Raw genomic sequence first — 27,709 nt, 5'->3', positions numbered from 1 at the left:
TCTGCATCTTGTTTCCGGGAATGGTTTCATGGGTGTATACAGTTATAAAAGCTTAAGGAATTGAACATTCAAGAACTGTGCGTTCATTACATGTACATTACAGCTCAATAAAAAAGACTATATGTATATATAGCCTAAAATAAAATAAAATCATACAGAAATCATTTTGCAGAACAGAAAGACATTGGAAACGCCCAGATCTGGGAAAGGTCATGGCATTATTTGAGGCTAGATGAGCATTCTTCTGAATTTTGGATGAGCAACTGGGAGCAGTGAGAGGCAAAACAAACACGGCTCAGATTGTAAAAGTGGAGGGGCAGGCAGTGTGGGGGAGCAGTTTTCATCAGAGCTATGGTTACATCTTTGCATTTTTAGACCATTGTCACATTTTGCAATTATGTATACTTAGATTATGTAGCTATTTTTTTAAACATTGTATCTCTCAGTGCCCAGCGCGGGTCTAGCACCTAAAAGGCTTGCAAATTAACTGTTAAAAGAATGACTTCAGGGCGGCTGGACAGGAAGTGGGCAGGGCTGAGCCAGAGGGACCAGGGGACCTGGTATGGACCTAGAAGAGGTGGACTGAACCTTCCTCTCTCTGTTTCTTCCCACGTGAAGATGCACCCTACCATGAAATACACACAGGTGCTCATAGATGTGAGCCAAAAAAAAGCAATGTGGTGAGTTTTTCATGAAGCCAACTTTTTCCCATTTAAATAAATGGCTGTGCCTTTATTCTGCGCCATACACTGCCTTTTTTTTTTAAATTGGTGTTAAAAATGACCTTTCTTATAAAATGGTGTAGCCGCTGTGGAAAACAGTATGATCCCTCAAAATAATTAAACACAGAAACACCATATGATCCAGCAATTCCGCTTCTAAGTAGATATCCAAAAGAACTGCAAGCAGGGATATGAACAGATATTGGTACGCCCATATTCATAGCAGCACTATTCATCACAGCCAAAAGGTGGAAACACCCAAATGTCCATCAGTGGGTAAACGGATAAACAAAACATGGTCCAACCATACAGAGAAATATTATTCAGCCTTAAAAAAGAAGGAAATTCTGACACGCGCCACAACATGGATGAACCTTGAGGACACTATGTTGAGTGAAATAAGATAGTCACAAAAGTACAAATATTGTATGATTCCACTTATATGAGGTCCCTAGAGGAGTCGAATTCATAGAGGCAGAAAGTAGTGATAGTCTGGGGGAGTAGAATGGGGAGTCAGTGTTTCATGGGGGCAGAGTTTCAGTTTGGGAGGATGAGAAAGTTCTGGAGATGGATGGTGGGGATGGTTGCTAAACCGTGTGAATGTACTTAATGCCACTGAGCTGTGCACTTACAAATGGTAAAATGGTAAATTTTATGTTACATATACTTACAACAAAAATGAAAGTTTTTAAATGACCTCTCTTGCGTGAAAGAATGATGGTAATTGATATTATGAGTGTGTGTGTGTGTGTCCATAACTGGCAAAAAGCCTTTGACTCTGAGGTCAATTTAAGTCTCCCACTTTTTTTTTTTTTTTTTGCGGTACGCGGGCCTCTCACTGTTGTGGCCTCTCCCGTTGCGGAGCACAGGCTCCGGACGCGCAGGCTCAGCGGCCATGGCTCACGGGCCTAGCCGCTCCGCGGCATGTGGTATCTTCCCGGACCGGGGCACGAACCCATGTCCCCTGCATCGGCAGGCGGACTCCCAACCACTGCGCCACCAGGGAAGCCCCTCCCATAACTTTTGAGGATTTTACCGGGTGATGTATTCCCAGTCCGGCACCTGCAAGGCTCTAAGGGTCTGACGTCTCCCTCACGAATACCTGCCCACCGCGTCCTCGCTCTCGCCCTGCCTCCCCCGAACCCACTCCCGGCGCCCCAAGCACATGCGCACACGCTCGGTGGGAGACGAGCGAGTGCGCATGCTCCGTGCGCCGCCTAGAGTCAGTATCCTCCCCTTTTCCCTTCGAGGAGACGGCCTCAGGCTGGTGCGCACGCGTTGGGGTGAGGGGCGGGGCCCGGCTCGGCTCCCCGGCGCTGGTTATCGCGAGAGGCCCGCGATCTCGTAGCTCCTCCTCCCTTCTCTCTGCTTCCCGGGCTCCGGCTGCAGCGTCAGCCTCGGTCCGGCCTCGGTGGCTGCCGCGGCCCCGATCCCTCGGCTTCAGCCCCTGCGTCCCTTGGCGCCTCTCGGCCCCGATCCGCAGCGCCGCCTATCCTCGTCCCCCCGGCGCCGGCCTAGGCCGCGGCCGCAGCCCCGCGCTCGCGTCGGCGCCGCCCGCTCCCGGCCCGCCCCCTATGGGCCCCGGCTAGAGGCGCCGCCGCCGCCGGCCCTCGGATCCCCGATGCTGGCCCGGAGGAAGCCGGTGCTGCCGGCGCTCACCATCAACCCCGCCATCGCCGAGGGCCCGTCCCCCACCAGCGAGGGCGCCTCCGAGTGAGTGGGCAGGGCCAGGGCCGGGGAGAAGACGGGATGGGGGTCCCGGAATACCGAGGTCGGGGGAGGGGGTCGAGGAGATGAGAGGACGGGGGAGTGGGCCCTCGGTGGGAAGGACGGGGGGAGGGGTCCCTGAGTTGCGAGATCGGGGAAGGGGGTCCTTGAAAGGAGGGGAGGGGGCCCTGGGTAGCAAGGTCGGAGAGGGGTCCCCGAGAGGAGAGGAGAGATGAGGGGCTCGGAGTATAGCTGTCGGCGGGAGGGAGGTCCCTGAATCGTGAAATCGGGCTGGGGGAGGGTTCTTGCTGGGAGAAGATGGGATGGAGGGTCTCAGAGTAGTGAGTCGGTCCCTGCGGGGAGAAGACCGGAATGTGGCGCCCTAAATAGTGCAGCCAGGATGATGATGGGAGGGTTTCTGAAGGGAGAGGATGGGTCAGGGGTCCGCAATAGTGAAATTGGAGGAAGGAGGAGAAGTCCCTGAGTAGTGATGTGGAGGGAAAGACGGGGGGGGGGTCCTTGCATTCCAAGAACGGTGGCGCGTGGGATTCCTGAGAGGAGGGGAAGGGGCAAGCGGGGTTCCTGGGAGTGAGCATGGGGTAAGGAGGTCCAGGAAAAGGGGAAGGGGGTACCTGAGAGATTTGAGGGTGGGGAGGGATCCCTGAGGGGTGGAGGGGTCCTCAGGGAATTGGGGAGAAGGGAGCCTGAGAAGACCCTGCTGGTGGGGGGTGGAGCTGAACCTGGGGAGAGTGGCTAGGAGGCCTGGAGAAGGCATAGAGGCTGGCGGGGAACAAGGAGCAAGGGGGATTTGAAGGGGCGGGGGTGGGGAAAACTGGGCATCCAGCAGGAAAGAAGTTGGGGGCCTGCTGGGACCCCTGAAAGCAGATGAACAGAGATTCTGGATCGAATGGATTAGCAAAGCCTTGAGGGGCTGGAGAAGTATGGGTGGGTTTGAGGCAACTGAGGGGGACAGGAGGACTTGAGGGGAAGGAAGGAGACACAGAAAGAAGCATGGGGCATTGGGGTTACCTGATGGCAGAGTTGCGTTGTGTGAGGTCACGCCACTTGGCCCCAGAGCATGTCCCTATGACCTCCCCACTCCCGTTCTTCATGCTGGAGCGGCCAGGCTGGTCTCAGAGGTCCGTGGCTGGGATCCATGTGCCGTGTGCCTTGCCTGTGGTGTGACCCATGAGAACCAGGTGTGATGGGCGAATGGCATGTTTAGTGCCTCTCAGGGGACTTGGCCTCCTGCGACCAGATGAAGGAGGAGCGCCTTGATGCATATGTGTGTGAGTTCACATCTTTCTCTGTCCCCGAGGGCGCAGCTCGATGTGGGGACATGTTACTGATTCTCAGAAACTCCACTTATTCTTACGAGACAGCTCCTTCATCATATTCTCTTCTCGTTTTTTTTTTTAATGTGATTTGTGATTTCCATCCCTTCAAGAATTCCCCCAGTAGAAGAAGCCAGCCGTTGGAATTCCAGGGTTTTTTTAAAAATAACCACAATAGAGTTGCCATGAAATGTAAAATGGCTTAATCAGCTGACTCCATAATGCATTTTAGATGTCATAGGCCAGGCTGGACACATTCCAGGGTCTGAGGGTCTGGCTGCAAAAGCTGCCTCTTCAGCCCTATGGTGAAGGGGTTGTGGCACGTACATTCCTTCCTTTGCCTTTCCTTCTCTGTCCATCGGCGTCCTTCTCGTTCCCCCTTTATCCAGGTCCTGGCTCAGGGGACCAGTACTATGAGCACAGGCTTTGCAGGCTGGATGGACGTAGGTGTCGCTCCAGCCTCTGCCACTTCCTTGCCTTGTGACCCTCAGGCAGGTTACTGAACCTCTGAACCTTGTCCCTCCTGGGTGGGCTGGGTCTACAAGAGAGGTGCCTCCCAGGCGGATTATGGGAGTTAAAGCTCTTGTACCTGCTCAGAAAGTGGCACCTAGCCCCCTACCTCCCAATGACCTCTTCGAGGTACCAGCTCAGGTGACCATCACCCAGCGGCAGGTCATCTTGCTCCTGTGTGCCCTTTTGCTTACATCTCTTTAAGTTGTAGGCAAGTCATGGTTGAACTTGGGGCTTGGAAGGCTCCTGCCAGAACTCCAGTGTCCCCCTTCATCTCCTGCTTGAATTCCCCCCCCGTGGGGGGGGTCTCCCCTAGGTGGGCGGTAAACCTTGGCTTAAATGCCCTGGAGAATGGTGAGTGGGGACCTCTGGAGGTGGCCCATTCTCCTCTAGTGACTTTTCTTAGAGCTGCACTCACTGTTTGGGTAGAGCCCTTGGCCACAGCCAGCACTTGAAATGTGGCTTGTTTGTCCAAATTCAGGGGAGCTGTAAGTATAATACATATTCCAGAGTAACTAATTTCACCAGATAAACATTTTCTAACGTGGCTAGAAATTTTTAAAATTGCATACATAGCTCATGTTCTTTTTCTTTTGGGCAGCCTCAGGTTAGTGCTTGTGCGCGCTGAGCACTGAGCTGGCGTCTACCTGCCTGTTACAGTGTTTTACTCCAGGATTTGGTTCAAAGTCAAGGGGCTAGTGAAAATAGCTTAACTGTCAACCTTTCCTTTGAAAGTTCGTTGAAATCACCCAATAAAGTGCAGTATACATGGTTTTTATATACATTTATTTATTTGTTTATTTATTTTTGGCTGCGTTGGGTCTTTGTTGCTGCGCGCGAGCTTTCTCTAGTTGCAGTGAGCGGGGGGCTACTCTTCGTTGCGGTGCGCAGGCTTCTCATTGCGGTGGCTTCTCTTGTGGAGCACAGGCTCTAGGTGCGCGGGCCTCAGTAGTTGTGGCTCACAGGCTCCAGAGTGCAGGCTCAGTAGTTGTGGCTCACGGGCTCTAGAGCGCTGGCTCAGTAGGTGTGCCTCGTGGGCTCAGTATTTGTGGCTCGCGGGTTCCAGAGCGCAGGCTCAGTAGTTGTGGCACACGGGCTTAGTTGCTCCTCAGCATGTGAGATCTTCCCGGACCAGGGCTCGAATCTGTGTCTCTTGCATTGGCAGGCGGATTCTTAACCACTGCGCCACCAGGGAAGTCCCACATGGTTGGTTTTTAATAACCGGCTCTAGGAATGCGTGTACGTATAAATGCCTACCGTTTACAGTAACGCTCAAGATATAATAAGAGCATGCTGCTGCAAAGGAATGCCCTGGAATTGTCTGTACTGTTTAAATTATGCCCCTCTCCTTTCCCCCGCCCGTGCTTCTGTGTAATTCGTGTAAATTAGAGGCATAGATGCTACGGCTTCTGTCATCTGCCTCTTGGTTCTAGTTCTTTGCTCTGAGGCCACTCAAAATGAGTTTGCTCCTCCACCCCTGTGAAAGACAGGTGTCCTGACCTGGGGCTTCACTCCCCGACCCCCAGGCTTGTCTCTCCATTTCCCTTGTCTCCTTCCCATGTGGTCCAGAGCTCTTGTGTCAGGAGGAAGGGCTCCCAGGTCTGATAGCAGGGCCACTGAGCTAGAGCTGGTCCTCGAGGTTCTGAGGTCTCCTAACCTTTATGAGTGGGGGAGAGGGACGGCATCCCCAGTTCTCAGGGACCTCAGCTCTGTGTCTGCGGGTGGTCTTTCTTTCCCATGAGATCGTAGGCCCTTCAAGCACCAGAATCAGGTCTGATTCACCTCCCAGCTACAAACCCCAGGCCTGGAATGTGCAGTGGCCACGCGGTGACCTCGGCTTGGGCTGAGTCATCTCTTGGTAGCGCATGCAGTCTTGGCTAACCCTCGCCCTTGGGGTCTCCGCAGAGCAAACTTGGTGGACCTGCAGAAGAAGCTAGAGGAGCTAGAACTTGACGAGCAGCAGAAGAAGCGGCTGGAAGCCTTCCTCACCCAGAAGGCCAAGGTCGGGGAGCTCAAGGACGATGACTTTGAAAGGATCTCGGAGCTGGGAGCCGGGAACGGTGGGGTGGTCACCAAGGTCCAGCACAGACCCTCGGGCCTCATCATGGCAAGAAAGGTGAGAGGCAGCTGGCGGCAGGGCGACGGCTCTGTCCCCGTACTCTGCGGGTGCAAGTGGTGGCGACAGGTGCCCTGGCAGCAAGAGAGAGGGGCCTCAAGGGTGCTGGCCTCTGCCTTCTGACAGGCTCCCAGGCTCAGAGGCCACCCCCGCCAACCTGGGTTCTAGTTAGAATGTGGTGATGCAGCCTGGTCCCGCGCAGCTCTTCCCTTGGAGGCCACCCCCTGCCTTGCGGGATGTCTGAAATTCAGGTTGCCGGGAACAGACTGGCTTGAGAAGGGTAGCAGATGGAAGAGAGGAGAATCGAGTCCCCTTAGAGCCGGGCTTCCCCTGACTTCACAACCAGAAGGCCCTGCCGACCAGGACTGTCTTCTGGTAGCGATGGCCACATCGGTGGGGTGGGGGAGGGCGGTCCCTTGGCAATGGGGTACCCGAGCCACCTGTAGTAGCCAGGGTTCTCCAGAGAAACAGAAGCACTAGGGGTGTGTAGGAGGTGGGGGTAGGTAGAGGTACTTTAAGGCATTGGCTCAGGCGACTGTGGTGGCTGGCAGGTCTGAAATCTGTAGGGCGGGCCGGTGGGCGCAGACCCAGGAAAGAGCTGGTGCAGCTTGAGTCCACAGAGAGTCTGGGGGCTTCCCTGGTGGTCCAGTGGTTAAGACCCCATGCTTCCACTGCAGGGAGCACTGGTTCGATCTCTGGTCAGGGAACTAGGATCCCGCATGCTGTGGCGTGGCCAAAAAATTTAAAAAGAAGAAAAAAGAGAGAGAGGGAGTCTGGAGGCAGAATCCTCTCTTTGGGGGTTGCGGGGGAGCACGACCTCAGTCTTTTCTCTTAAGGCCTTCAACTGATTAGATAAGGCTCACCCACTTACGGAGGGTCACCTGCTTTCCTCAAAGTTTGATGATTTCCATGTTAGATCACATCTAAAAAATACCTTCACAGTGACATCTAGATTGGCGTCTGACCCAACAGCTGGGTACCGTGGCCTAGCCAAGCGGACACACAAAATCAACCATCACCTCCCTGTTCAGTGCAAACCCTGGTGCTGAGAAGTCCCTCATGAGGGCTCCTGTGCCACAGTGCGGCCTCCCTGATACACGTAGGGGAGGGTCCCTGAGAGACACCGGGAGTGGGGAAGAAGAGGTCACCACCTGGGGATGGTGACTCCTGCACACGTGACTGAGGGATGTTGAGTTGACACGTGATTCAGCTCACACAGACGTGTTCCTGCAGCCATAGAAAGCCCCCTTTCTGGAAGCCCATCGTCCTGTAGTTTCCGAATTGTGTTCTTGGAAACCTGACCACCCCGTTCCTCGGGGGGATCTGCGCAGGGCCCGCCTTTCCTGGGAACCATGCACTCGATTTCCATGCCGGGGGGAGGTTAGTGCGGCAGCTATTCCTCCTGCCTCCAGAGCCCCGCCCTCCCTCCTGAAACCTATAGCCACATGCTTTCTATTTCTGTCTGCTTACCACAGGCAGCCTTTTCAAAACCAGAGCAGCCCCCGAAATCCCTGGTCTGCCATCGCCCAAAGCACAGGGAGTGGAAGGGCAGACGTGAAATTCAGACGGTGATGGAAGGGGGGGACTTGGGAACAGAGTGCACAGAGTGCTCATCAGGGTCGGAGGGGTCTCAGGACAGCCAGGACTCTTCCAGGTGGCTGCCGATGTGCCTTGTATAACCATGAAATCCGAGAGTTTGTCTACGGCTTTCTGAAAGCCTCCGAAGTAAGGCTTCTGGGTTTAAAGCTGGGGAGCCCAGGTGTAGTCTAGTTAGTGGTGCTGCCCCGATGTCTGTGTCCCGGCTGTGATACCGGCCTCAGTCACAGACAGCGTCACTGCCAGGGGAAGCTGGGTGAAGGGCACACGGGACTCTCTCTGCTCTTTTTGCAGCTTTCCTGTGCTTGCATAATCCTTTCAAAATAAAAGGTTTAAAAAAAAGGGGAGGACTTCCCTGGTGGTCCAGTGGTTAAGACTCCGAGCTTCCACTGCAGGGGGCGTAGGTTCGATCCTTGGTCGGGTAACTGATCCCACATGCTGCGCGGTTTGGCCAAAAAAATAATAATAATAGAATAAAAATTTTGTTAAGAAAGGGAATTCCCTGGAGGTCCAATGGTTAGGACTCAGCACTTTCACTGCCAAGGGCCCCGGTTCGATCCCTGGTCAGGGAACTAAGATCCCATATGCCGCGTGGTACAGCCAAAAAAAAAAAAGTTCTAAAAACTGGGGGGAGTGAACCTCAGATTTTGTTCCCCATCAGTCGTAACCCCTTCCAGTTGCCTGTGGCCTGTGCAGCCTCACCCAGAGTCATGCAATTCAGGGCGTGAATTTACTCCCTGGTGGGCCCGGAGCCCTCGGCTGGTCTGTGGAGGTCAAGGGCTCCCAGAGTGCCAGTTCTCCCAGGAGCTCTGTTTGCCTGTATTCAGCTGAGGACACAGGTGGGAAAATTGAGGTGTCAAAGTGGTTTTTGAGGAACGGTGGCCTCCGTCCTCCCTCCACTACCCTGGGTGGAATTCCGAATTCCTGGGAAACTGAGTAGGAATTCCATGCATTCTGGAAGGCCTGCACGGATCCTGCTGTGGGCCGGCATCCCTCCAGTCCCTGTGATGGGCAGGGGATTACCCTGACCACTACGACACGAGCAGTGACACCAGTTCCCTAAGACCCGCAAGAACCGGTCTCCATTTCCATTTTCCACTGTCACATCCGTTCGTAAATGTTCTCTGAACTCATGCCTGGTGTCACGATTCCTCCCGCATCCTTGTGGGGCCCTGGGCACACAACCTCTGCATCACTGGGACCGGCAGAGATCCTTGAAGAATTCGGTGACCGTGTTGCACCTGTGGGGCTCTCCCAACTTCCCTGTGCTCTGGGCGGAGGGATGTGTTTTCAGCTGCGCGCGCACGCGTGCGTGCGTGCGTGCGTGTGCGTGTGTGTGTGTGTGTGTTCCCCTCGGCATCTGCATGCTTCCAGAATGGAGGTTACAGACCTGCCCAAGGCCACGGCCTAACGCTAGCTGCCTTTCTAGTGATGGCCCTGGGTCAAAGCCGGTGTGCACATTCTCTTTTGCATGGACCAACAGCTCTGTTTTACTGAGAAACTGAGGCTTAACTGGGTCGGTGTCTGAATTGGGCTTGAACCCTCTCGGGTCCTCCCTTTGCAGTTGACCCTGACCCAGTGGAAGCTGTCAAGGCCTCGCCTCCGCAATCCATTTCCCTCTTTACCTAGTTTGTGCCCCCTGCCCCCATTCCCAACTCAACTCCCCCATTCTGCAGTTGCAACAGCCTTAGACTCCTAGATGGGGTTTGAACTCCTAACACTGTACTTATTTAATCAGCTGTTGGAGCTCGCACGGCCCAGGTGCTGCCGTGGAAAGAGCGTGGGTTTTGTTTGGCGTTCCACGAGCCAGGCCCCAACCCTCCCTGACCGCTCACCAGCTGTGTGCCCCTGGGGGCGTCATTTAAGTCTCTGAACCTGAACTTGCTGGTCAGCCCAATGGGGGCAGTTTTCACCACCACTCTCCAACCCCTATGGGTCGTCATCGTCAGGGCGAATCGCAAGCACCAGTGCTCAGAAACGTGGCCCTCTTCCCATTCCTGCTTTTCCTTCACACCCCCTCAGCGCTGGTTCCTAGGTGATCCATGAGGCTCACTTCACATGGCAGCCGCCCCTGCATCCTTTCTTTACCATATTTTTCTGGAAAGCCTCTGACTTCTTTTGGCCTTATTCACATTAAGGTCCTGACTCCAGGCTTCCAGGACCCCTGGGATTTGTCCAGATCTGCCCAGTTTTGTCCAACTCCCCCACTTCTGCTTCTCTACCCCCCCCCCCAGTAATTCATCTGCAGCTCCTTCGAAGTTCTCGGTCGAGGGCGGCGCTGTCCACGATGGCTACCCCTGGTCAGACGTGGTGGCCGAGCCCTTGAAACACGGTCGATGTCAGCCAGGGCACACCGTACGTGCAGAAACACAAACCAGGTTTCAAGGGCTCCGTGTGAAAAAACTCATTACTATTTTTATATCGCCCTCACGTCAAAACAGTCAATTTTTGATACATTACACCGAGTTTCAACGAAATACATGAAAAATTCATGTCACCTGTCTCTCTGTACTCTGAACGCAGCAGCTAGAGGATTCAAAATTAAATTGGTGGCCCGCGCTGTATTCCTCTTGGGCCTTGATGGTCCTGACGCCGGCATTGCCCACCGTCAGCCTCGCCGTGCCCTCCCACCTGGCTTGCAGGATGAACCTGCCGTGCTGCACACGACAGCAGCACTTGGCTTTCAGACCCTCCTTTCGCCCTTTCCAAGCGGGTCTGTGTGCACGTGCTCACAGGGGCGGCCGATGGAGGAGAGAGCACCTGGGGTTCTGGTGTGTTCCGCCGTCCTGCTGGTGATGGCCAAGGGGCAGGTGCGGTGTCCCAGGGCCCACAGCCAGAGCTCTGCTCTGCAGGCTGGGTCAGGTGGGGAACCTTCACGTGGAGGCGTGAGGCTTTGCCTGGGGGCGGCGTAGGCACCAGGCACCATTTCGCTGGGAGCTGCTGCAGTTCTCAAGGTTTTGGAGGTCGTTGGTGGGTGCCCCACGGATGCCCCGTGCCCCCGTGAACTCGGCACACAGCCTGCCAACAGGCAGCTCTTTGTCCTTCTGCCAGCATGCCCACCCCACCTTGTCCATCTGGCAGAGTCCCACCTGTCCTTTGAGGCCCGGCCTGAGTGTCGCCTGAGCCCTGGACCCTGCTCTGTGATTCCTCCGTCAGCATCTCCACCACAGCGGGGTTGTTTTGCCTGCGTCTCTTCCCCTCGGGGTGGTGCGTCTCCTCCAAGCAGGACCATCTGTGCTGTCTCTCCCTGTCACCAGCCCCGAGTGTAAATGACTCCACAGAAATGTCTGTTGAATTGGTAGTGGTCATTTTCAGGTACCGGGGATCTGGTTCCGCCTCTCTGATGGACAGGTGGAAATCACACCCTTTTCTTGTCTTATCACCATGGCTGTAGCATCTAGGACTCGAAGTAACCAGGATGTGGACCTGCAGCCTGACTCTCCCCCGCTGTACGGGGGATCTTGGCTTACTTGGGGTTTGTAGCTGGGCGTTGCTCTTGGCTGTTTGTCAGCTGTCTTTTCTGCATCTCTCTGGACGATCCTTTCTTTTCTGACCTTTCCAGATATTGCGATGAATTTGGTGGCAGTCCTCTCTGCTGACTTAAACTCAAGGAGAAGTGGAGCTAGGATCCTAGGGTGGCAGTGGAAGGCTATCTGTTCTCTCTAGGCTGGGGGTGGGAAGGGGTCCAGAAAACCCAAGGGGCGGAGGGGGGCAGAGGTGAAGTAATTGCCGCCTCAGGGCATTACCTGGTCTGCTCCTGGGAAAGGCTGGCCCTTTGTATGATTTGATTAACAGAGCTCCCCCTGTAACCAATGGAATAGTGTTGCCTCTGATGATATATATATATATTTTAAACAGCATTATTGAGAAGTACTTCACCTACCATACAAACGACCCTTTTAGAGTATTTAATTCACTGATTTTTAGTATATTCACAGAGCTGTGCATCCATCACCATCATCAATTTTAGAACATTTTCATCACCCCAAAAATATACCCCATCCCCATTAGCAGTCACTCCCCTGTCCCCAGCCCCTGACAGCCAGGAAGGCACTCTCTGTGGATTTGCCTGTTCTGGACATTTCCCATCAGTGGAATCTCCCACCGTGTGTCCTTCTGTGTCTGGCTTCTCTCACTGAGCATCGTGTTCTCAAGGTCTATCCACGTTGCAGCGAGTGTCAGTGCGTCACCCCTTTTCACGGCTGAGTGATGTTCAGGGCCTAGAGAGACATTTTTCTGTCCCTTCCTCCGTTGATTCAGGGCATTTGGGTTGCTCCCACCTTTCAGTTGCTGTGAAGCTGGTTACTGCGAACATTCCCGCTCCAGTCTGTGTGTGGGTGGTGTTCCCCATTCTCAGGTACACAGACACCGCGCCTTCCCGGCCCCCCTCAGTGGCCCGGTCCTGACCCCGCCTCCCTCTCCCTTGCAGCTGATCCACCTGGAGATCAAGCCAGCCATCCGGAACCAGATCATCCGTGAGCTGCAGGTGCTGCATGAGTGTAACTCCCCGTACATCGTGGGCTTCTATGGGGCCTTCTACAGCGACGGCGAGATCAGCATCTGCATGGAGCACATGGTGAGCGCGGTGGGGCCCGGGGCGCCTCGCCTCCCACCCCGGAGTCCCCGTCCTGTTCCCGGGGGACCCTCTTGGAGGTGGGCGAGGCAGTGCAGCCGTGTGTGCACGTAGGCTCCTTTGTTTCTTAAGCGCCAGACACCCTCCTCCCGACGTTGCTTTTTCCCCGGATCCATGGTAGACGTTACTCTCTGTTGGCACAGAGCTCGCTCCGTCTTTTTCCCCTCCGTCTAGCACCCTGGTGTCCACGTGTACCTGTTGGGTGATTTATGAAACGCTCTCGGTGGACACTGAGGTTGTTTCCGGTCCCCGCGGCCTTCTGAGTAATGCAATGTTGAAAGTCCTTGCACCCAAGCAGGCACGCCTGAGGGCTGAGGCCCGCCGGTGGGCTACGCGACTAAACACTTGATCTCTCCTTCCCGAGTGCCCTCTAACCAGCGTGTGTGGTCTGGGGACCCGGGTCTGCACCCCAGCTCAGACCCATGGGACCAGGCCTCTGCCATGGAGGGCGGCCACCCATCTCTTTTAAACCAAACTGTGGTTGATTCTGATGTGCCCCCTCATTAAGGAACTCTGGTCTCGAGGCTCAGAAGTGGGTGGGATCAGGTGTAACGAAAGCAGAAGTGGTCAGAGCCGAAGGCCCCCAGGGGAAATGCCGCCGGCCCTCTGCCGTGCCTCCTTTGTCAGGTAGGGCCCTGCCCGCGCCCGGCTGTCCAGGCCCCGGCCCTCAGGGCCCTTGCAAAACCAGGATGCCACGTGGCTTTTGGCAGGTGGCTTTGGTTACACCTCGCCTCCAGCTTGCCGTCCCCTCTGATGGTTTTGTAACGAAGGCAGGAAATGAATTTGAGCAAGAGCCCGCGAGGAATGCATGTGGGCCGGAGGGAGGGCTCCCCCAGCTGCCTTGCCCCAACCTGGCTGCCTGATTCCCGCCTGGCACTGCTCCGTGGGAGCTCCTTCCCCACCTGGGAGAGGGCAGTCGTATCTGCCCACCCACCTGGTCGACACTGCACAGACGAGTATCAGGGCGAGAAAAGGATGTGACCACATCGCTGTGGTCTGAGGGGAGCCTCTTCTGTGCTGTCTCTCCCCGCCTCCTCCCTCCCTCTCCCCTTCCCCCCTCCTCCCCTGCTCGCCGCCCCCCTTCAGCTACCTCCATCCCTGCTCCCTGAATACCCTGAGAGTTTGGAGGCCCCTCTTTGCCTTGTACAAAAGAGGCAGCATGGGACTTCCCTGGCGGTCCAGTAGTTAAGACTCTGTGCTCCCACTGCAGGGGGCACGGGTTCCATCTCTGGTTGGGGAACTAAGATCCCGCGTGCTACACAGCATGGTCTAAAAAAAAATAAAATAAAATGAAAAAGAAAAGAGGCAGCATGACAGCCCCACCCCCTCCCCCTCCGTCCTTGGTGGGTGTAAAGCATCAGTTCCAGGTGAGGCGCCTGCACCCCGGCGACGCACAGACGGAACTGCTGGGATGCAGGGGAGATGCTAGATTCTCTTTGTTTGCCCTGTTCGTCCTTCAGAGCTTCACGGTTGGGCTTTTCTTGTTCGCTTTCATAGCGAGCATGTGACGACAGTGGAACGCGTAGATGGCACACAAACGCAAAGACACGGGCTCGGGTGTGGCCCGCGCGCCCCTCTTTCTGCTGATGGGTTACAGTCCATGGAGGTGAGCCTTAAGTGGTGGGTGGCTGCTGGGCGGGGAGGGCGTGAGGAGGACAAGATGACAGGAAGCGCTGAGAGGGCCTGTGCCACCCACACCAGCGTCCTCGTGCCCGCTGGTCCCCTGCAGGGTCTCGCACATGGCAGTGAGAGGACGCTTGCAGTCCCCCCACCTCTCGTGCGGGACTGGACGAGTCTCACACCTTGTCTGTCAGGCCAAAGGTGTGAGGACGGGGCGAGCTGGTCCATGAACGTTGACGGAGCGTCAGCCATGACGTTGTCACCACTACCACCATTTCCCCGAATTCCTGCATCACCTCCATTTCTCTCCCTGTCGAGGGCACGCGTTCACCTCTACGCAGGGTCGTGCACAGATTGACTCTCGTCTCCCACCGGGTAGATTCCAGCTCCAGCTTATGAGAAAGGCCCGCTGGCTGTGACGAGCAGCCCCAATTCAGCACAGAAGGAGAAACTCACCTGTGGGCATGGGAAACAGTGGGGCTGGCGGCTCCCCGGTGCCCAGACCTATTCCTTTTCTTGGGGAAACTAGGGGCTTGGACCAGTGGACAGCGGGTGTCTCAGGGCCGGAGCGGCCAAGGAGCAGCCGACTGACCACTCAGAGGCACCTCTTGGTATTTTCTTGGGTCCTGGTCAAATCTACTGAAGAATGCACTCCCTTGTTCTACAATAATGAAAAATCAGACACGTCCGTCAGCAAAGGGGAGGTGAAGAATGACACCAGGCCGCTTTCCAGGGGAGAAGTGAAAGCAGCATATATGCATCGGATGAGAAAATCCCCCGAGAGGAAAGTATGCATAATATGAGCCCCCAGATAGATAGATAGATAGATATACTTAAAACTCTGTATCAGCTCGGCCTCCCACGGAGGATGATCCACGCTGATGTCAGGGGGTGGGTAGCAGTGGGGCTGCGTGGAGAAGACCCGTGATGTGTCCTGAGTCACCTTGAGACCCCATCCTGGGGCCTGGCCCACCGTAGTCGCTGCGGAGACATTCTCCCTGAATGTCATCCAGCAAACATACCGCAATCCTACGGAAAGTTAAGAGTATGAGGAGCCGAGTCAGGGAACAGAGATCACGAACGCTTTTTTTAAAAAAATCCTTTTGGGCTTCCCTGGTGACGCAGTGGTGGAGAGTCTGCCTGCCGATGCAGGGGACGCGGGTTTGTGCCCCGGTCCGGGAAGATCCCACATGCTGCGGAAAGGCCGGGCCCGTGAGCCATGGCCGCTGAGCCTCCGCATCCGGAGCCTGTGCTCCGCAACGGGAGAGGCCGCAACAGTGAGAGGCCCGTGTACCGCAAAAAAAAAAAAAAAAAAAAAAAATCCTTTTAAGGTTGATGAAACAAAAAACGAGAAAAAAGTGGAATTCCCATCTCGCCCTGCACGCAGAACGGGGCTGGACCGGGCAGCCTGTCGACCAAGTGCACTGGACCGCCTGGTCCCGTGGGTTCCTTCCCGGCCACACCCGCTGTCGCTGCACGCACAGCCCCCTCGTCCTCAGGCCGGGGCTAGCCTACAGAGTCCCTCATGGGTTCCCAAAGCGTTGGAGGGCCTGGGGTTTTCCACAACTCCCACCGCGGCCCTTCTCCCCAAGCACAGCTGGAGGAGAGTGCCAGGGAGGGGGGACCAGACGTCTCCGAGGCTGCAGGCTTCTCGCCCCCCCCCCCCAAATGGAATAAGAGGCTTCCTGGGACAGCCGGTGGCCACAGGAGCCCTAGAGCCGCATGGAGAGAAAACAGGCTCTCCACCCAGCTGCGAGTTCAGATGCTGACCACCTCCCACCGCATGCCCGAGCCTCAGCTCCGGTCTGCCTAGCATCCTGGGTGGGCCTCGGTGTGTCCTTGGAGCCCATCTCTGAAGAGGCGCCTTGGGCCAGTCGGTGACACCCAGGGTTTTGGTCTCCAGGTTTGCTTCCGGGTGACCTTGCGCAAGACACTTGGTTTCTGTCACTTCCTCGTTATCGTGTGGATTTGGGGCCATGCCCTGGTCAGGGGATCAACTAGGGTGCTCTGTGTCACATCCTTTACTGGACATCCCAGTTTCAGGGTGACGAGCAGTGGCTACACCAGCAGGATGGGGGGGCCAAGCCATCGTTCCCCCTCCCCCGTGCCCCTCGGCCATCAGGCCTTCCTGGCGGAGCTGGCTTGGCCTTCTGTCTGTGCCGGGCACTTGCGGGCGGCGCCCCTGTGCTCGCGCTCCCCTTCCCGAGGCTGCGGCTGACTTGCTGGGAGGGGACCCAGGCCCAGAGCTGCGGGTCTGGCTCAGGTACACTCTCTGGTGCTCCGGCTGCAAGCTGGGCAGCTCAGCCGCAGGCCTCGTGGAGCACTGGCCGCCTGCCGCTGCCGTGGCAACCTCAGGAAGGCTGAGTCACGCCGTCCAGCCACGGGCCTCGGTTCCGGGAAGGACGGACCGCCTGGCGAGCACACTGGCACCCTTTCCGTTTCCTGAGGCCCCAGAGGTGGCCGGGGCCGCCGGAGTCCCTGCTCTGAGCCAGTGGGTTGCCTTTGGCTGTGGTCTGGCCTCTGTTTTCCGTGGAGGAAGTTGAGCACCAGCTCTCCGGGAACCAGGGCAATGCTTCGTTTTCCTCCCTGCCGCTCTGGCGTCCCTCTGGGGAGCCCTACCTCGCGACGGATCGGGGCAGCTCTGCCTCTCTCTCCTGTGCTGCCCCTAGGACGGTGGCTCCCTGGACCAGGTGTTGAAAGAAGCCAAGAGGATCCCCGAAGAGATCCTGGGGAAGGTCAGCATCGCGGTAAGTGCATGCAGGCGCGCGCTCCCGGCCCCGCGTTCTCATGGGTTTCTTCTTACTTCTGCCCCCTTCCACGCGGCCAGGCTCGAGGAGCCTCCGGAAGCCGGTGGTGGGCATCAGCCTCCGGGCAAAGAGGCAGAGGTGCCAGTGCCAGCCTCCACCGGCTGTGGGACTGAGCGGGTGGCGTCCCTTTGCCTGTGAAGTGGGGGTGATACTTCCCTGCCCCATACAGGCATGGGGGTGGCAGGAGGAACCGTGGTGTGGCGCCAGGCACGCACTGTCCCACGGTGCTGCCATCGTCGAGTGTCGCCTGTCTAACTCGGTGAAACAGCCACTGTATCCTTCACACCATCAACATGGGGGCCCTGAGCACAGTGCCGGCACCAAAGGGCTCAACAGAGGACGCCTCTCGGGCTGGGGTGACCCCTGAGGCGGGGCCGTTGGCTGGACACTTACAGCCCTACTGACAGGGCCTCGGGCCCTCCTCAGACAAGGGGAGAGTGGTGTCCTCCTCAAGGGTGGGGGGCCGTGTGAGAGTTGGGGAGGTGGGTGACTGTACCCACCCGAAGAATGTCGTCACTGTCACATGGCCACTTCCGCCTGGGCCTCGGGCCTGTCCAGAGGACAGTCCCCCTCACGGCACCGCCCTGCGGCTTCCCTGCAGGTTCTGCGGGGCCTGGCGTATCTCCGGGAGAAGCACCAGATCATGCACCGAGGTAAGGGGACGGGCGCCCCGGGGCCGGGAGGGGCTGGCGGCGACCCTCAGCGTCCACACCGCCGGCTCTGCTCCCAGATGTGAAGCCATCCAACATCCTCGTCAACTCCCGAGGGGAGATCAAGCTGTGCGACTTTGGGGTGAGCGGGCAGCTCATCGACTCCATGGCCAACTCCTTCGTGGGCACGCGGTCCTACATGTCTGTGAGTCCTTCCAGCATCCTCCCCCGCGCCACCCCGACCCTCATCAGCTCTTCCTCGTTTTCCAGAAGCTTTTCCAAAAGCCTGCCCTTCCCTGTAGTATAGTTTCTTTTGCGGGCTTTCTTCTCTCCTTCGAATTTCTAGTTTCCATCATCTTCTCATCTGGGTTTTTGTCTCTCTGGAGATGCCGGCCTGGTTCCTGTCCGCTCGGGGAGAGTAGTCAGTCCATTTCTGAGCCAATTGACTAGCCCTCCATTATTTTAGGCACTATCTGGGTGATTTTATTTTTTTATTTTCATTTTTATCTCTTTAATTTTTTTTGGCCACACCGCATGGCCTGCGGGATCTTAGTTCCCTGACCAGGGATCGAACCCGCGCCCCCTGCATTGGGAGCGTGGAGTCTTAACCACTGGACCGCCAGGGAAGTCCCCATCTGGCTGATTTTAAGAGCAGATTCTGAGAAGTCCGCCTTGGGATTGTTGGGAGAAGGAGACGTTCCAGCATCTTTCCTGGGTCGGTCGTTCTCCAGAAGCACTTTGGGTTGCGGGGCTTTAAGGGGCTGCTGTGAGCATGGCTGGAAGCAGGTGGAGGGAGGGGGTGGAATGGCTTTCTTTCTGCTGCTGGGTCCCTAAGCGGGATGGGGCTGCAGGGGGACCACAGGGACACTCTAGGGTGCCAGCGCCCCTCCATCTCCCTCGGGCCGTCTCTGCCCATCTCCCCCCAGCCGGAGCGGCTGCAAGGCACTCACTACTCGGTGCAGTCAGACATCTGGAGCATGGGCCTGTCCCTGGTGGAGCTGTCCATTGGAAGGTACCCCATCCCCCCGCCAGACGCCAAGGAGCTGGAGGCCATATTTGGCCGGCCCATGGTCGACGGCGCGGAAGGAGAGCCTCACAGCATCTCGCCGCGGCCGAGACCCCCCGGACGCCCCATCAGCGGTATGGCCCGAGGCTGGGACTTCCGGTTTGGATGGGGCACGCGGCGCCTGGGGACAGCAGCTGCCTCCCCTCTGGCCCCTCTTAGGTCCACCTGTCCCCCTGGGCCGTGGTCACTGCGGTCAGCAGTCCTCAGATGGTCCTGAGGCTTCTGGGGACAACGCTGCAAGCAACGCCCCAATCTGTCCTGTCTGGGGCAGCTGCACCTGTTGCTGCCAGCTGGCAGGGTCGAGACACTCGCCCCTCAGCCAAGCCGTGGGGTGGCGGGTGGTTTCTCCAGCATTTCATCACGAGAATGTTCAAGTGTACAGAAAAGCCGAAAGGGTTGCCCAGCAGGCAGTCTTCTGCCCCACACCTGGACTCTGCAGTGGCCGTCCTGCTGTGTTGGGCCAGGCCTTTCAGGGAGCCCAAAGTGAAAGGAACTCAACTCGGGTCTTGGGTGGCTGGTTAGATTCAGCCCCAACACACAGCACGGGGACGGGAGGGCAGCGGGGCTCCCAGGGGCCTCCCGGTAACTCAGGCAGCCACCCGCGAGGTTCAGGCCGGTGCTTCCACCACGCTGGGGGCTGGCGAGGGGTCAGGGTCATGGCTCAGGTGGTGTAATTAGGAAGGGGTGCGTAGGGCTCTGTGATTTTTTTTTTTTTTTTTTTTTTTTTTTTGCGGTACGCGGGCCTCTCACTGTTGTGGCCTCTCCCATTGCGGAGCACAGGCTCCGGACACGCAGGCTCAGCGGCTACGGCTCACGGGCCCAGCCGCTCTGCAGCATGTGGGATCTTCCCGGACCGGGGCACGAACCCGTGTCCCCTGCATCGGCAGGCGCCACCAGGGAAGCCCAATTTATTTATTTTTTAAGTCAAGTGACAGGAAGAGAGTTGAATTGAGTGAGAGCCCAAAGGACCACATGCAGTGGACTGCACTTGGTTGGTTGGTTTCTAACAGCTTTATTGAGATAGCATTCACATACCATGTGGTCCACTGAATTCAGGCTTATAACTCACTGGATTTCTATACCTTCACAAGGTTGTCCGACCATCACCTTTATCTGACTTCAGAACGTTTCATCACCCCAAAAGGAAACCCTGTCCCCTACCCAGCCCCTGACAACCACGAACCCACTCTCTGTGTCTGTGGATTTGCCTGTCCTGGACGTTTCCCATCAATGGAATCACACACTGTGTGTCCTTCTGTGTCTGGCTTCTCTCAGTGAGCATTGTGTTCTTGAGATCTGTCCACACCATGGCAAGTATCGGTGCCTCGCTCCTTTTTTATGGTCACATAATATTCCACCGTGTGGTCTCTGTTTACCGCTGACGGACACTTGGGTCGTCAGATGGCTGTTTTCACAGTATTCTCAAGCCCAGACCCTCCCCTTTCCTGGTGCCGCACCCAGACTGCTGGGGTGTCTTGATTTCCTCCAAGGGGAGAACCCCCCCACCCCCGCCCGCATCTGTGTCCTCAGGCCCTGGCCCTGCCCCTCCCTTTCCATCCCAACTCCCAGACGGTGCCCAGACCTTCCAGGCGGGGAGGAGCGGGGCGCTGTGCCAGGCCACTCGGCCTGCCAGCACCTCCCCCAGCCCCGGCCCTGGCCCACGTGCCCATTTCAGGACAGGGGACAGAAGGCAAAAGTCCAGCTGCCAAACGCGGGCCTGGCCAGCTGGGTCTAGGACAGGGGTTAGCCATCCCAGCCGGCCACCATCCTGAGCCCGCAGGTCCATGCCAGGTCACACTGCTGCCCTCGCCTGCTCGGCCCCCCGTGCCCCCTCCCCCCACGCCAGGGAGCAGGGGGTCGGCTTTAGCACAGCCCAGACGCAGCCCCCTGCCAGATGTGTGCCTTCTCAACAAACGTTCCTGTTCATTCTGGTGTTTTGGTTTTTTAATTCACCAGAGGCTCAGGAGAGATGTTCCTCTCCCAGGAAGGCAGCTGGGCCCGGGAGCCTGCCCTCTTGGGTCGGGCCGGGTGCGAAGGAGGGTGTTCGGCTGCGTTCAGTGCGCTCAGGCCCCGCCGCCCGATGGAAGCACGGTGCCCACCTGCCCATCTCACCCGTCTTTGTTTCTGCCCTGGGCAGGTCATGGGATGGACAGCCGGCCGGCCATGGCAATCTTTGAGCTGCTGGACTACATCGTGAACGAGGTGCGTGCCCGGGGCCCTGCTGGCAGGCAGGTCTCCACAGCAGGCAGGTCTCCTTCCTCTCTGGGAAGGGGGCACAGGGCGCCCACCCATTCCTTCTCCCCACCCCGTGAGAGGGCAGTGTGGATACTCCCATTGTACAGATGGGTAAATCCAGGCATAAGGATGGGAGTGGCCTCCTCAGGCCTGCAGCTGGGACGGGGCCGAGCAGGACCTGACCCTACAGCCTTCCCTCTCAGCGTGGCCGGGTCACCCTCCTGGCCCTTCTCTGATGGAAGTGTGTTTCCAGTGGCCCTTTGGAGTTGGGGTGGCCGAGCTTGGCCCAGGGTTGGGTCTTGAGGTGAGCAGCTCAGAGCAGGGTCAGTGGCAACAGAACAGGGCAGGGTGATTCCGGTGACACAGCTCTCCCTGCACCTGGCAGCAACACCCAGGCCCAGTGAACACGTCCTTCCAGGGATGCCGCCGGCACCTCCCGCCCCTGAGCAGGAAGAAGGCCCACTGCACTCCTGGACGGGGCCTGAGCCTGCGCACGGCTGTCCCCACCCCGGGACCTGTGCGGGGCCAGGCCCCTCGGGCTCCCCCTCTTCAGGCAGACCCCCAGCTCTCTCCAAGCACCTCCGGAGGGTAGTGGCCCAGACCGTGTAGCACGTGGTCAAGAGTAACCACCCTCGTCCATAAAATGAGGATGAGCCCTGTTCTCCTTCACTCCTGAACCAGTCGTGGTCCCCAAAGAAGAAGAGCTTTTGCAGGAAACTCTGGGAAGAGGCTGACCCAGTTGGCAGGGCTGCCCCAGGGAAGCTGCTGGAAGCAGGGGGTGGGCGCCCTCTGCCTCCAGGAAGGGTGCATCCTGAGGGTCCCCGACAAGTGCTGAGCTGTCCTCAGAGGCACAGGCTGGGAAGCGCCTTTTCTCCCTGATTCCAGAAGCATCCTTGAGCTCTCACCCCCGCCTGTCTGTCCTGCCCCGCAGCCTCCTCCAAAGCTGCCCAATGGCATCTTCACCCAGGACTTCCAGGAGTTTGTAAATAAATGGTAAGACACCACGGCCGCCAGCTCAGGGCGGGTGGGGGCAGGGGCCAGGCCGCCTGCTTCCTGGGACGACCAGGGCCTCGGGGATGCCGGGCAGTGGCAGCGGCTGGTGGGACCGGAGCTCACCTGAGAACCCAGATTCCCCCGCCACCCCCCCACCGAGGCTGCTGAGTCATGGTGTCCAGCTGCCACCCCCAGCTTGTTCCCGAAACCCCGTGCAAGCCAGGATGGCAGGCTCTCTGGAAATAACGCTATTCCCGCCTTGCCTTCTGCCAGCAGGCAGCCCGGTGTCCTAACCCCTCAAGCCCATAACCCGTGGCTCCTAGGCAGGCCTTCGGAGCCGGTTTCTGGGGGCTGGCCCTCCCATCCTCTGAAGCGTCTGGGTGACGCGGCCTCAGGCGAGCGGGCTATGGACCCGGAGGGCCGGCCCGTCGAGCGCCCTGAATGTCAGGACACGACGCTGCGGCCCAGGGTTGCGTACCTCGCAGCCAGCCTGTGAGTGTGTGTCCAGCACTCCCCGTAAACCTCTCTGCCCTGTGAGGTTGCCAGTTTGAAGAACTGCCACTCAGCCCCGAACTGCTTTGAGCAGCTGCCTTTTAGACAGTTCTGCTTTCGTGAAGGGAAAACTTCCACTTTGACCCTTGGACTCCCAGACTTGGGGGTTTTTATTAGAAACTTAGCTGCGGTTGCTGCTGGGCCTCTGATGGAGCAGCGTGGGGGGGGTTTCCCACCCTCTTCCCCTTTCCCTCCTGTCCTGGTCTCAGATTCTTGCCCTGCCCTCCCAGGGCATCCTGCTCTCACACCCAAGGGTGGCGGTGGAGCCCCTCACCCACGGGGGCCAGGCAGGAAAGGGCAGCAGGATGCAGGCCTCTTCCCCCAAGGCCACTGACTGCCCACCTGTCTTCTCTCTCCCACCCCCTGGAACCCACAGCCTAATTAAGAACCCAGCAGAGCGAGCAGATCTGAAGATGCTCATGGTGAGTGATGCTCACAGATTTTGGACTTCCGGAGGTCCCTGGCAGGCCCTCCTCACCCTGAGTGAACACCTGAGCTGGCTGCAATGTCTCTTGGCCAAGCTGGAGAACCCCTGTGGGTCGCCCTGGCTTGCTGGGGGGGTGCCATGCAGAGCGGCTGTGGTCCTCTTAGCTCCCCGGGGGACAGAAGGGCCCGTGTGCCTGGGGCTAGGGCTGTGTCTCAGAATGGCCGGCCTCCAAGGCGTTGGGGGCACCACTGGGGTGTTTGCCGTCCTCAAAACCCATACTGTCCAGCGTCCTTGAAAACCAAGGTGGTCTCCGGCATTGGCCTTCCCCCGGTAGGGCTGCCTGCCAGCCTCAGGGTGACCGTCACAGTGCCTTCCGCCCACGTCCACTGTGGACGTTAGGCCTTCTTCCTCCATCACCAGACCTGACCACCTGAGTCACCCCCGATGCTGAGTCAGCCCCTTGTTTATGCGTCTTGTGTCTCGAAGAGAGAAAACACTGCCAGCTACAGGCGTGAGACGTTGGTTGTCAACCTTATGTGTCCACATGGGAGAGAGGGAGCCTCTTAGGGTGGTCACGATGCGGTAGTTTGAATAACTGAGCCACGCCCCTCCAGTGGGCTCCTGTGCCCCTCCCCCCGCCTGCAGGACCACGCTCCCCCCTCCCCACCATGTCCTCCACCGAGCCTCCCTCCCGCTTTCCACCTCAGGACCTTTGCACAGGATGGCCCTTCTCCTTCTGGGACATGTCCTGTTGCTCTTCCCCCAGCTGTGGGCATCTGCTTCGGCACCGCCTCCAGGAAGGCACCCCCTCTGTTTGCTGTGGCTACAGCCTGTGTGTCCTGGCTGTAGTCAGTTTTCTGTGGCCCCAAGAGTGAGCCTGGCCTGGAGCGCCTTGTGGGAAGGGGTCTGCGTCCATCTGCTTCTTTCTAGAAGCTCCTTACTGAGGCCAGTGACGTATGTTCAGGGCACGCACGACATAAGAAGCACGTGTTCACTGTGGAACATGCAGACCCATGGAACAGGGGAGTGAACTTTGACACCTGCTGTCGTCTCCCCCCCACCCACCCACCCACCCAGCTCTGCGCAGTTCACACGGTGCGGGACGACGTCCAGGTCTCTGCCTGCGTGACACCGCGGGCCGTGTGGGGCTGACTGTCTCCCCGACCACGAGTCCTGTTCCCTTGGTTTGGTGTTTCACCCAAGCCTGCGCCCACCTTCAGGGAGGTGGGGGTGGTCTCGCCTCCCCAGCTGGCATAACAGGCGGATGTCACGTGGGAGGCCGAGACCCCCGCCCTTCCGAACGGGAACCGCTGTCAGGGTGACTGTTAAAGTTCCTTAAACTGATGGACGAGGCGCGATCCTGCTCTCCAGCCACACGGGCCCTGTTTCAAGGGCTCAGGAGCCTCAAGCGGCCGGTGGCTGCCACCTGGACAGGACATGTAGGGCACTTGCTATCCTCACAGAGTTCCGTGGTTCCAGATCAGATGTTCTCACCCAGGTGACTCTGCCCCCATGGGTCCCTGGACCACATCTGGGGACATGTGTGGTTGTCACACCTCGGGGGGGATCCTGGCATCGAGCGGGTCGGGGCAGGGATGCTTCTCCACACCCCACAGCGCCCAGGATGCCCCACAGAGGGTGAGCCGACCCCACGTCACCCTGGGCTCCAGGGGGCATAGAGTGGCCTCCCCCGTCACCTGAGACCCCATCTCAGGCCCAGGCCTCCCTGCTCTGGGCTGGGGACCCGGCCGGCCAGGGCCGAGCCAGTCACGTCGTTCCTTCCCTTTCAGAACCACGCCTTCATCAAGCGGTCCGAGGTGGAAGAAGTGGATTTTGCCGGCTGGTTGTGTAAAACGCTGCGGCTGAACCAGCCCAGCACGCCCACGCGCACCGCCGTCTGACGGTCCCGCCACCGACAGACCCGCTCCCCCTCCGCCCCTCGGCTGCCCCCTCTGCGGGGATGCGCGTGTGGCCCTCGGGCCCGGGGAGGCCGACGCCGCTGCGCTGTCTTCTCAGAACCTGCTTCCTTAGGTTTAAAGAAAAAAACCAAAACAAAACAGGGAAAGAAAAAGCAAACGTGCCGGTTGTGCTTCTTGTGCCTTGTCTTTGGGGTGTCAGCCTTGGTCCAGCCCGGGGTGGACGCCTCTGCGAGGGCGGCCCAACCCCCGAGAGACGGGGGTGGCGTCGGGCACTGGCTTTGCTCCTTTCCAAGGGCTGAAGCCTCGGAGGGACCCCCAGCCGTGGGTGACTTTCACCAGAATAGAAGGGGGCTGCCACCTTGGGGTGCATGTGTGCCCCCAGCCTGGCATCTGCCCCTTGGAGGTGGCCCTCCTGGCCCGCAAGAGCCATCGGGCCCAGTGGCTCTCGTGGGGTCCCGCCCCCCCGCCCTGGCGGCTCCAGCCTCGGGCCATGCAGCCTGTCCTCAGCAGTGCGTGACCTGCCCCCTGGGAGGGACCCCCGAGTCCTCTGCTGTGCTTCGGGGAACAGAGACTTCTGACATCGCAGCAGCCTGAGCTGACACTCGCTTGGCAGAAAGGAAGCCTTGGGTTTCCAAGCTGTCCTGTGGTTGAAGCCCCAGCAGATCCTGCAGATAAGGCCCGTTCCCCTATGCCTGCAGGCCGACAGATGTGGGCGGGTGGCTCTGTGTCACCTCCGCTCCCCCAGCAAATCAGAAGTGACCACCCAAGGCACGCCACTGTCTCGGCCCTTGAACCGTTCGACCGCAGCTGATCGGAAATGCGATGGTGGGGGTGAGGCTGTCCTGACTCCTGGTGGCCATTGAGGTGTCCAGCCAGGCCCCCTGCAGGGGTCTGCTTGAGGTCCGAGGCCTGAGACCCAGCCTTTCCGCCTTCAGGGCCGTACCACCTCCAACGGAGAAGGCCGCCTCTCGGCCATCGGGCAGTAGGAAGTGGTGGAAGGCAGGGCTGCTTCTAAGGCTTCCCCTCCTGCAGGCTCTCTGAAGATGAAGCTGTGAGTCTCCCCACAGCCCCAATACTTCCTGAAGGCTTGAAACGAGCCGATATTTATCTGATAAATCGCAGAGGAAGGGCTCTTGTAGAGCAGCGGTCCTGGTGCAAGCCACACCGGCCCCGTGTTTCTGGAGAAGGTACAGCTGAAGGTGGGGGATTGTGGCCCTCTGGGAACTGCTGGGTCCTTTTCTTCCTAGGGAGACCCTTCAAGTCTCCTCTGTTTTTTCCTGTGGTCACCAAAGAGAAGACAAGTTGGTAGCTGTTCCAACCAGCTTTCCAGATTTCTGCCACCTCGTAGTTGCCCCCAAAGTCTTTCCTGATTTAGAAAAGAATAAAAAAGATAACTAAAAGTGATGGAGGTGTCGCTCTGTGGGTACCCCAGCTCCCTCCAGAGCTTCAGAGGGGGAAGGGGGCCTAATGGGTGAACTGTGACTCAGCGTCTTGGCCCGTGGGCGCCCGGCGCTGGCAGTCACAGACAGCCCCATCGTTGGGCCAGTCCTGTACACGTCAGGCTGTGGGCCTGACCAATGTCTGTTAACAGAGCCGACTGCCGTTTGCAAGGAGTGAGACCACATTGACGGGGTTCCTGGGGTGCGGGTGAATCGGGTCAGTGGGGTGAGGCCTCCAGGGTTGCTGGGGGAGCACGGATCGGCTCCAGCCACCCACCGTCTGCTGTGTTGCTTTGCCAGGACCCCGAGGCGCCTCAGGAAAGGACCAGAGAGACACTTGGCCCTCACCCTTCCCACTCCGACTCAGCCAGGAACACGCCAGAGCCTTGGAGACCGTGATGAAAGTGTCCGACTTTAACAGCCAGGGGTCTCCCTCCCTCCCCCGCCCCCCTGCCCGCTTCCTGCAAACGTCGCTAGACTTGGCCCCCTCTGCTCCCACACCCCGACACCCCGTCTCTCCCCGGTTCACAGTGGTCCAGGCCTGGCTGCTCCTAACAATCTGGCCAAAGGTGACTGCAGGCCGGCCTGGGGACGCTGCTCCCTGTCCTGTCGAGGTCCTCTCTTGCAAGGGGGCAGGCTCTTCTTCCTGGAACATGTAACATCTGTTGGTTTTGGGGTCTCCTGACGTGTAGGGGTCCAGGCAGAAGGTGGGGTCAGGCATCCAGGCTGCTGGCCTCTCCCAAGCTTCTTGTGAGAGACTGTTCTGTGTCAAGGTTCCCCGTGGCTCTTCCTTAAACCCCGAGACGGCCAAGTACGTGAGATGATGCAGCTGCCCTGTTCAGGCCCCTGGGACCCCCAGCACCCCTCTGTCTGACCTCTTTGTCCAAAAACAAATCAATCAGGAAATGAATCCAGGAGCTTCAGAATCTCACCCGTTGGGTGTTTTCTTACTTGGGTTTTGAGTTTTCTTCGCTTCTGGGGTTTGGGTTTTTTTGTTTGTTTTTTTGGTTTCTTTTGCGCTTGGTTTGGAAGAAGAAGGTATCCAGCGTCTTGTCGTTGCAAGTTTCTCCTCAGGTCCAAGTTTTCATCATATTAAACAGCACTTTACAACACCACGTGTGCTGACCTCTGTGTCCCCAGAGAGCAGACTCTCCCTGCCTGGTTCTGAGCCCTGAGCAGCTCACAAGTGACCTTGGAATAAGTGATGAGCCAGGAAAGGTGGCCCAGCTCAATCAGGGTGCCACAGGCTTTTACCCCCAACCCTGGCCATGGGCCAGAAGCCATCTAAAAGCTCGGGGTCACGGGTGGGCAAATGCCTTCCCGCCTGATCCAGTGGAATTCTCAGGTTGGACCAGCCCCGGCCCCGGACCGTCACATTCCCTT

The 27,709-nt window shown here is 58.1% G+C and overlaps 2 protein-coding genes across 9 annotated transcripts in view; one reads left to right on the top strand and one right to left on the bottom strand.

Annotated features, from left to right (window-relative positions):
* The window catches only part of CREB3L3 (cAMP responsive element binding protein 3 like 3), a 39,613-nt gene extending 37,758 nt beyond the window's left edge, over nucleotides 1–1,855 (bottom strand). For 4 of the 5 annotated variants that reach the window (XM_082620779.1, XM_082620778.1, XM_082620782.1 and 1 more), the window contains exon 1: nucleotides 1,759–1,855. The gene's annotated coding sequence lies outside the window, so the exon portion shown is untranslated. The remainder of the gene's footprint in view (nucleotides 1–1,758) is intronic. The other variant, XM_082620780.1, reaches the window with a different exon arrangement.
* A 198-nt stretch (nucleotides 1,856–2,053) lies between these two features.
* MAP2K2 (mitogen-activated protein kinase kinase 2) lies at nucleotides 2,054–27,379 on the top strand. Of its 4 annotated transcripts, XR_014293999.1 has the most exons (12): nucleotides 2,055–2,435; nucleotides 6,179–6,389; nucleotides 12,415–12,561; nucleotides 16,908–16,985; nucleotides 17,647–17,698; nucleotides 17,776–17,900; nucleotides 18,622–18,835; nucleotides 20,899–20,963; nucleotides 21,928–21,989; nucleotides 22,918–22,963; nucleotides 24,759–26,074; nucleotides 26,627–27,379. XR_014293999.1 is itself a non-coding variant. In XM_082620542.1 (11 exons), the coding sequence occupies exons 1-11, from the start codon at nucleotides 2,344–2,346 to the stop codon at nucleotides 24,867–24,869; spliced, it is 1,203 nt and encodes a 400-aa protein (XP_082476668.1). In that variant the 5' UTR covers nucleotides 2,055–2,343; the 3' UTR covers nucleotides 24,870–26,269. The 4 variants fall into 4 exon arrangements, 3 of the variants coding, with proteins under 3 accessions (XP_082476669.1, XP_082476668.1, XP_082476670.1); XM_082620542.1 differs by lacking the exon at nucleotides 26,627–27,379 and having other exon boundaries at nucleotides 24,759–26,269; XM_082620543.1 differs by lacking the exons at nucleotides 22,918–22,963; nucleotides 26,627–27,379 and having other exon boundaries at nucleotides 2,054–2,435; nucleotides 24,759–24,790.
* Nucleotides 27,380–27,709: the final 330 nt, after the last annotated feature.

This window comes from Mesoplodon mirus, assembly GCF_964341445.2.
Source record: "Mesoplodon mirus genome assembly, chromosome: 5".
Lineage (NCBI taxonomy): Eukaryota > Metazoa > Chordata > Mammalia > Artiodactyla > Ziphiidae > Mesoplodon > Mesoplodon mirus.
Note: the sequence above shows the minus strand (reverse complement) of the source record. Positions and strands in the feature narration are given on the sequence as shown.

Excerpts from the sequence above, each read along its gene's own strand:
- MAP2K2 (XM_082620542.1), top strand. The coding sequence starts at position 2,344 with ATGCTGGCCCGGAGGAAGCCGGTGCTGCCGGCGCTCACCATCAACCCC. Across the intron at positions 17,699-17,775 it reads GCACCAGATCATGCACCGAG|ATGTGAAGCCATCCAACATC; the intron begins GTAAGGGGACGG and ends CTCTGCTCCCAG. Across the intron at positions 18,836-20,898 it reads CCCCGGACGCCCCATCAGCG|GTCATGGGATGGACAGCCGG; the intron begins GTATGGCCCGAG and ends TGCCCTGGGCAG.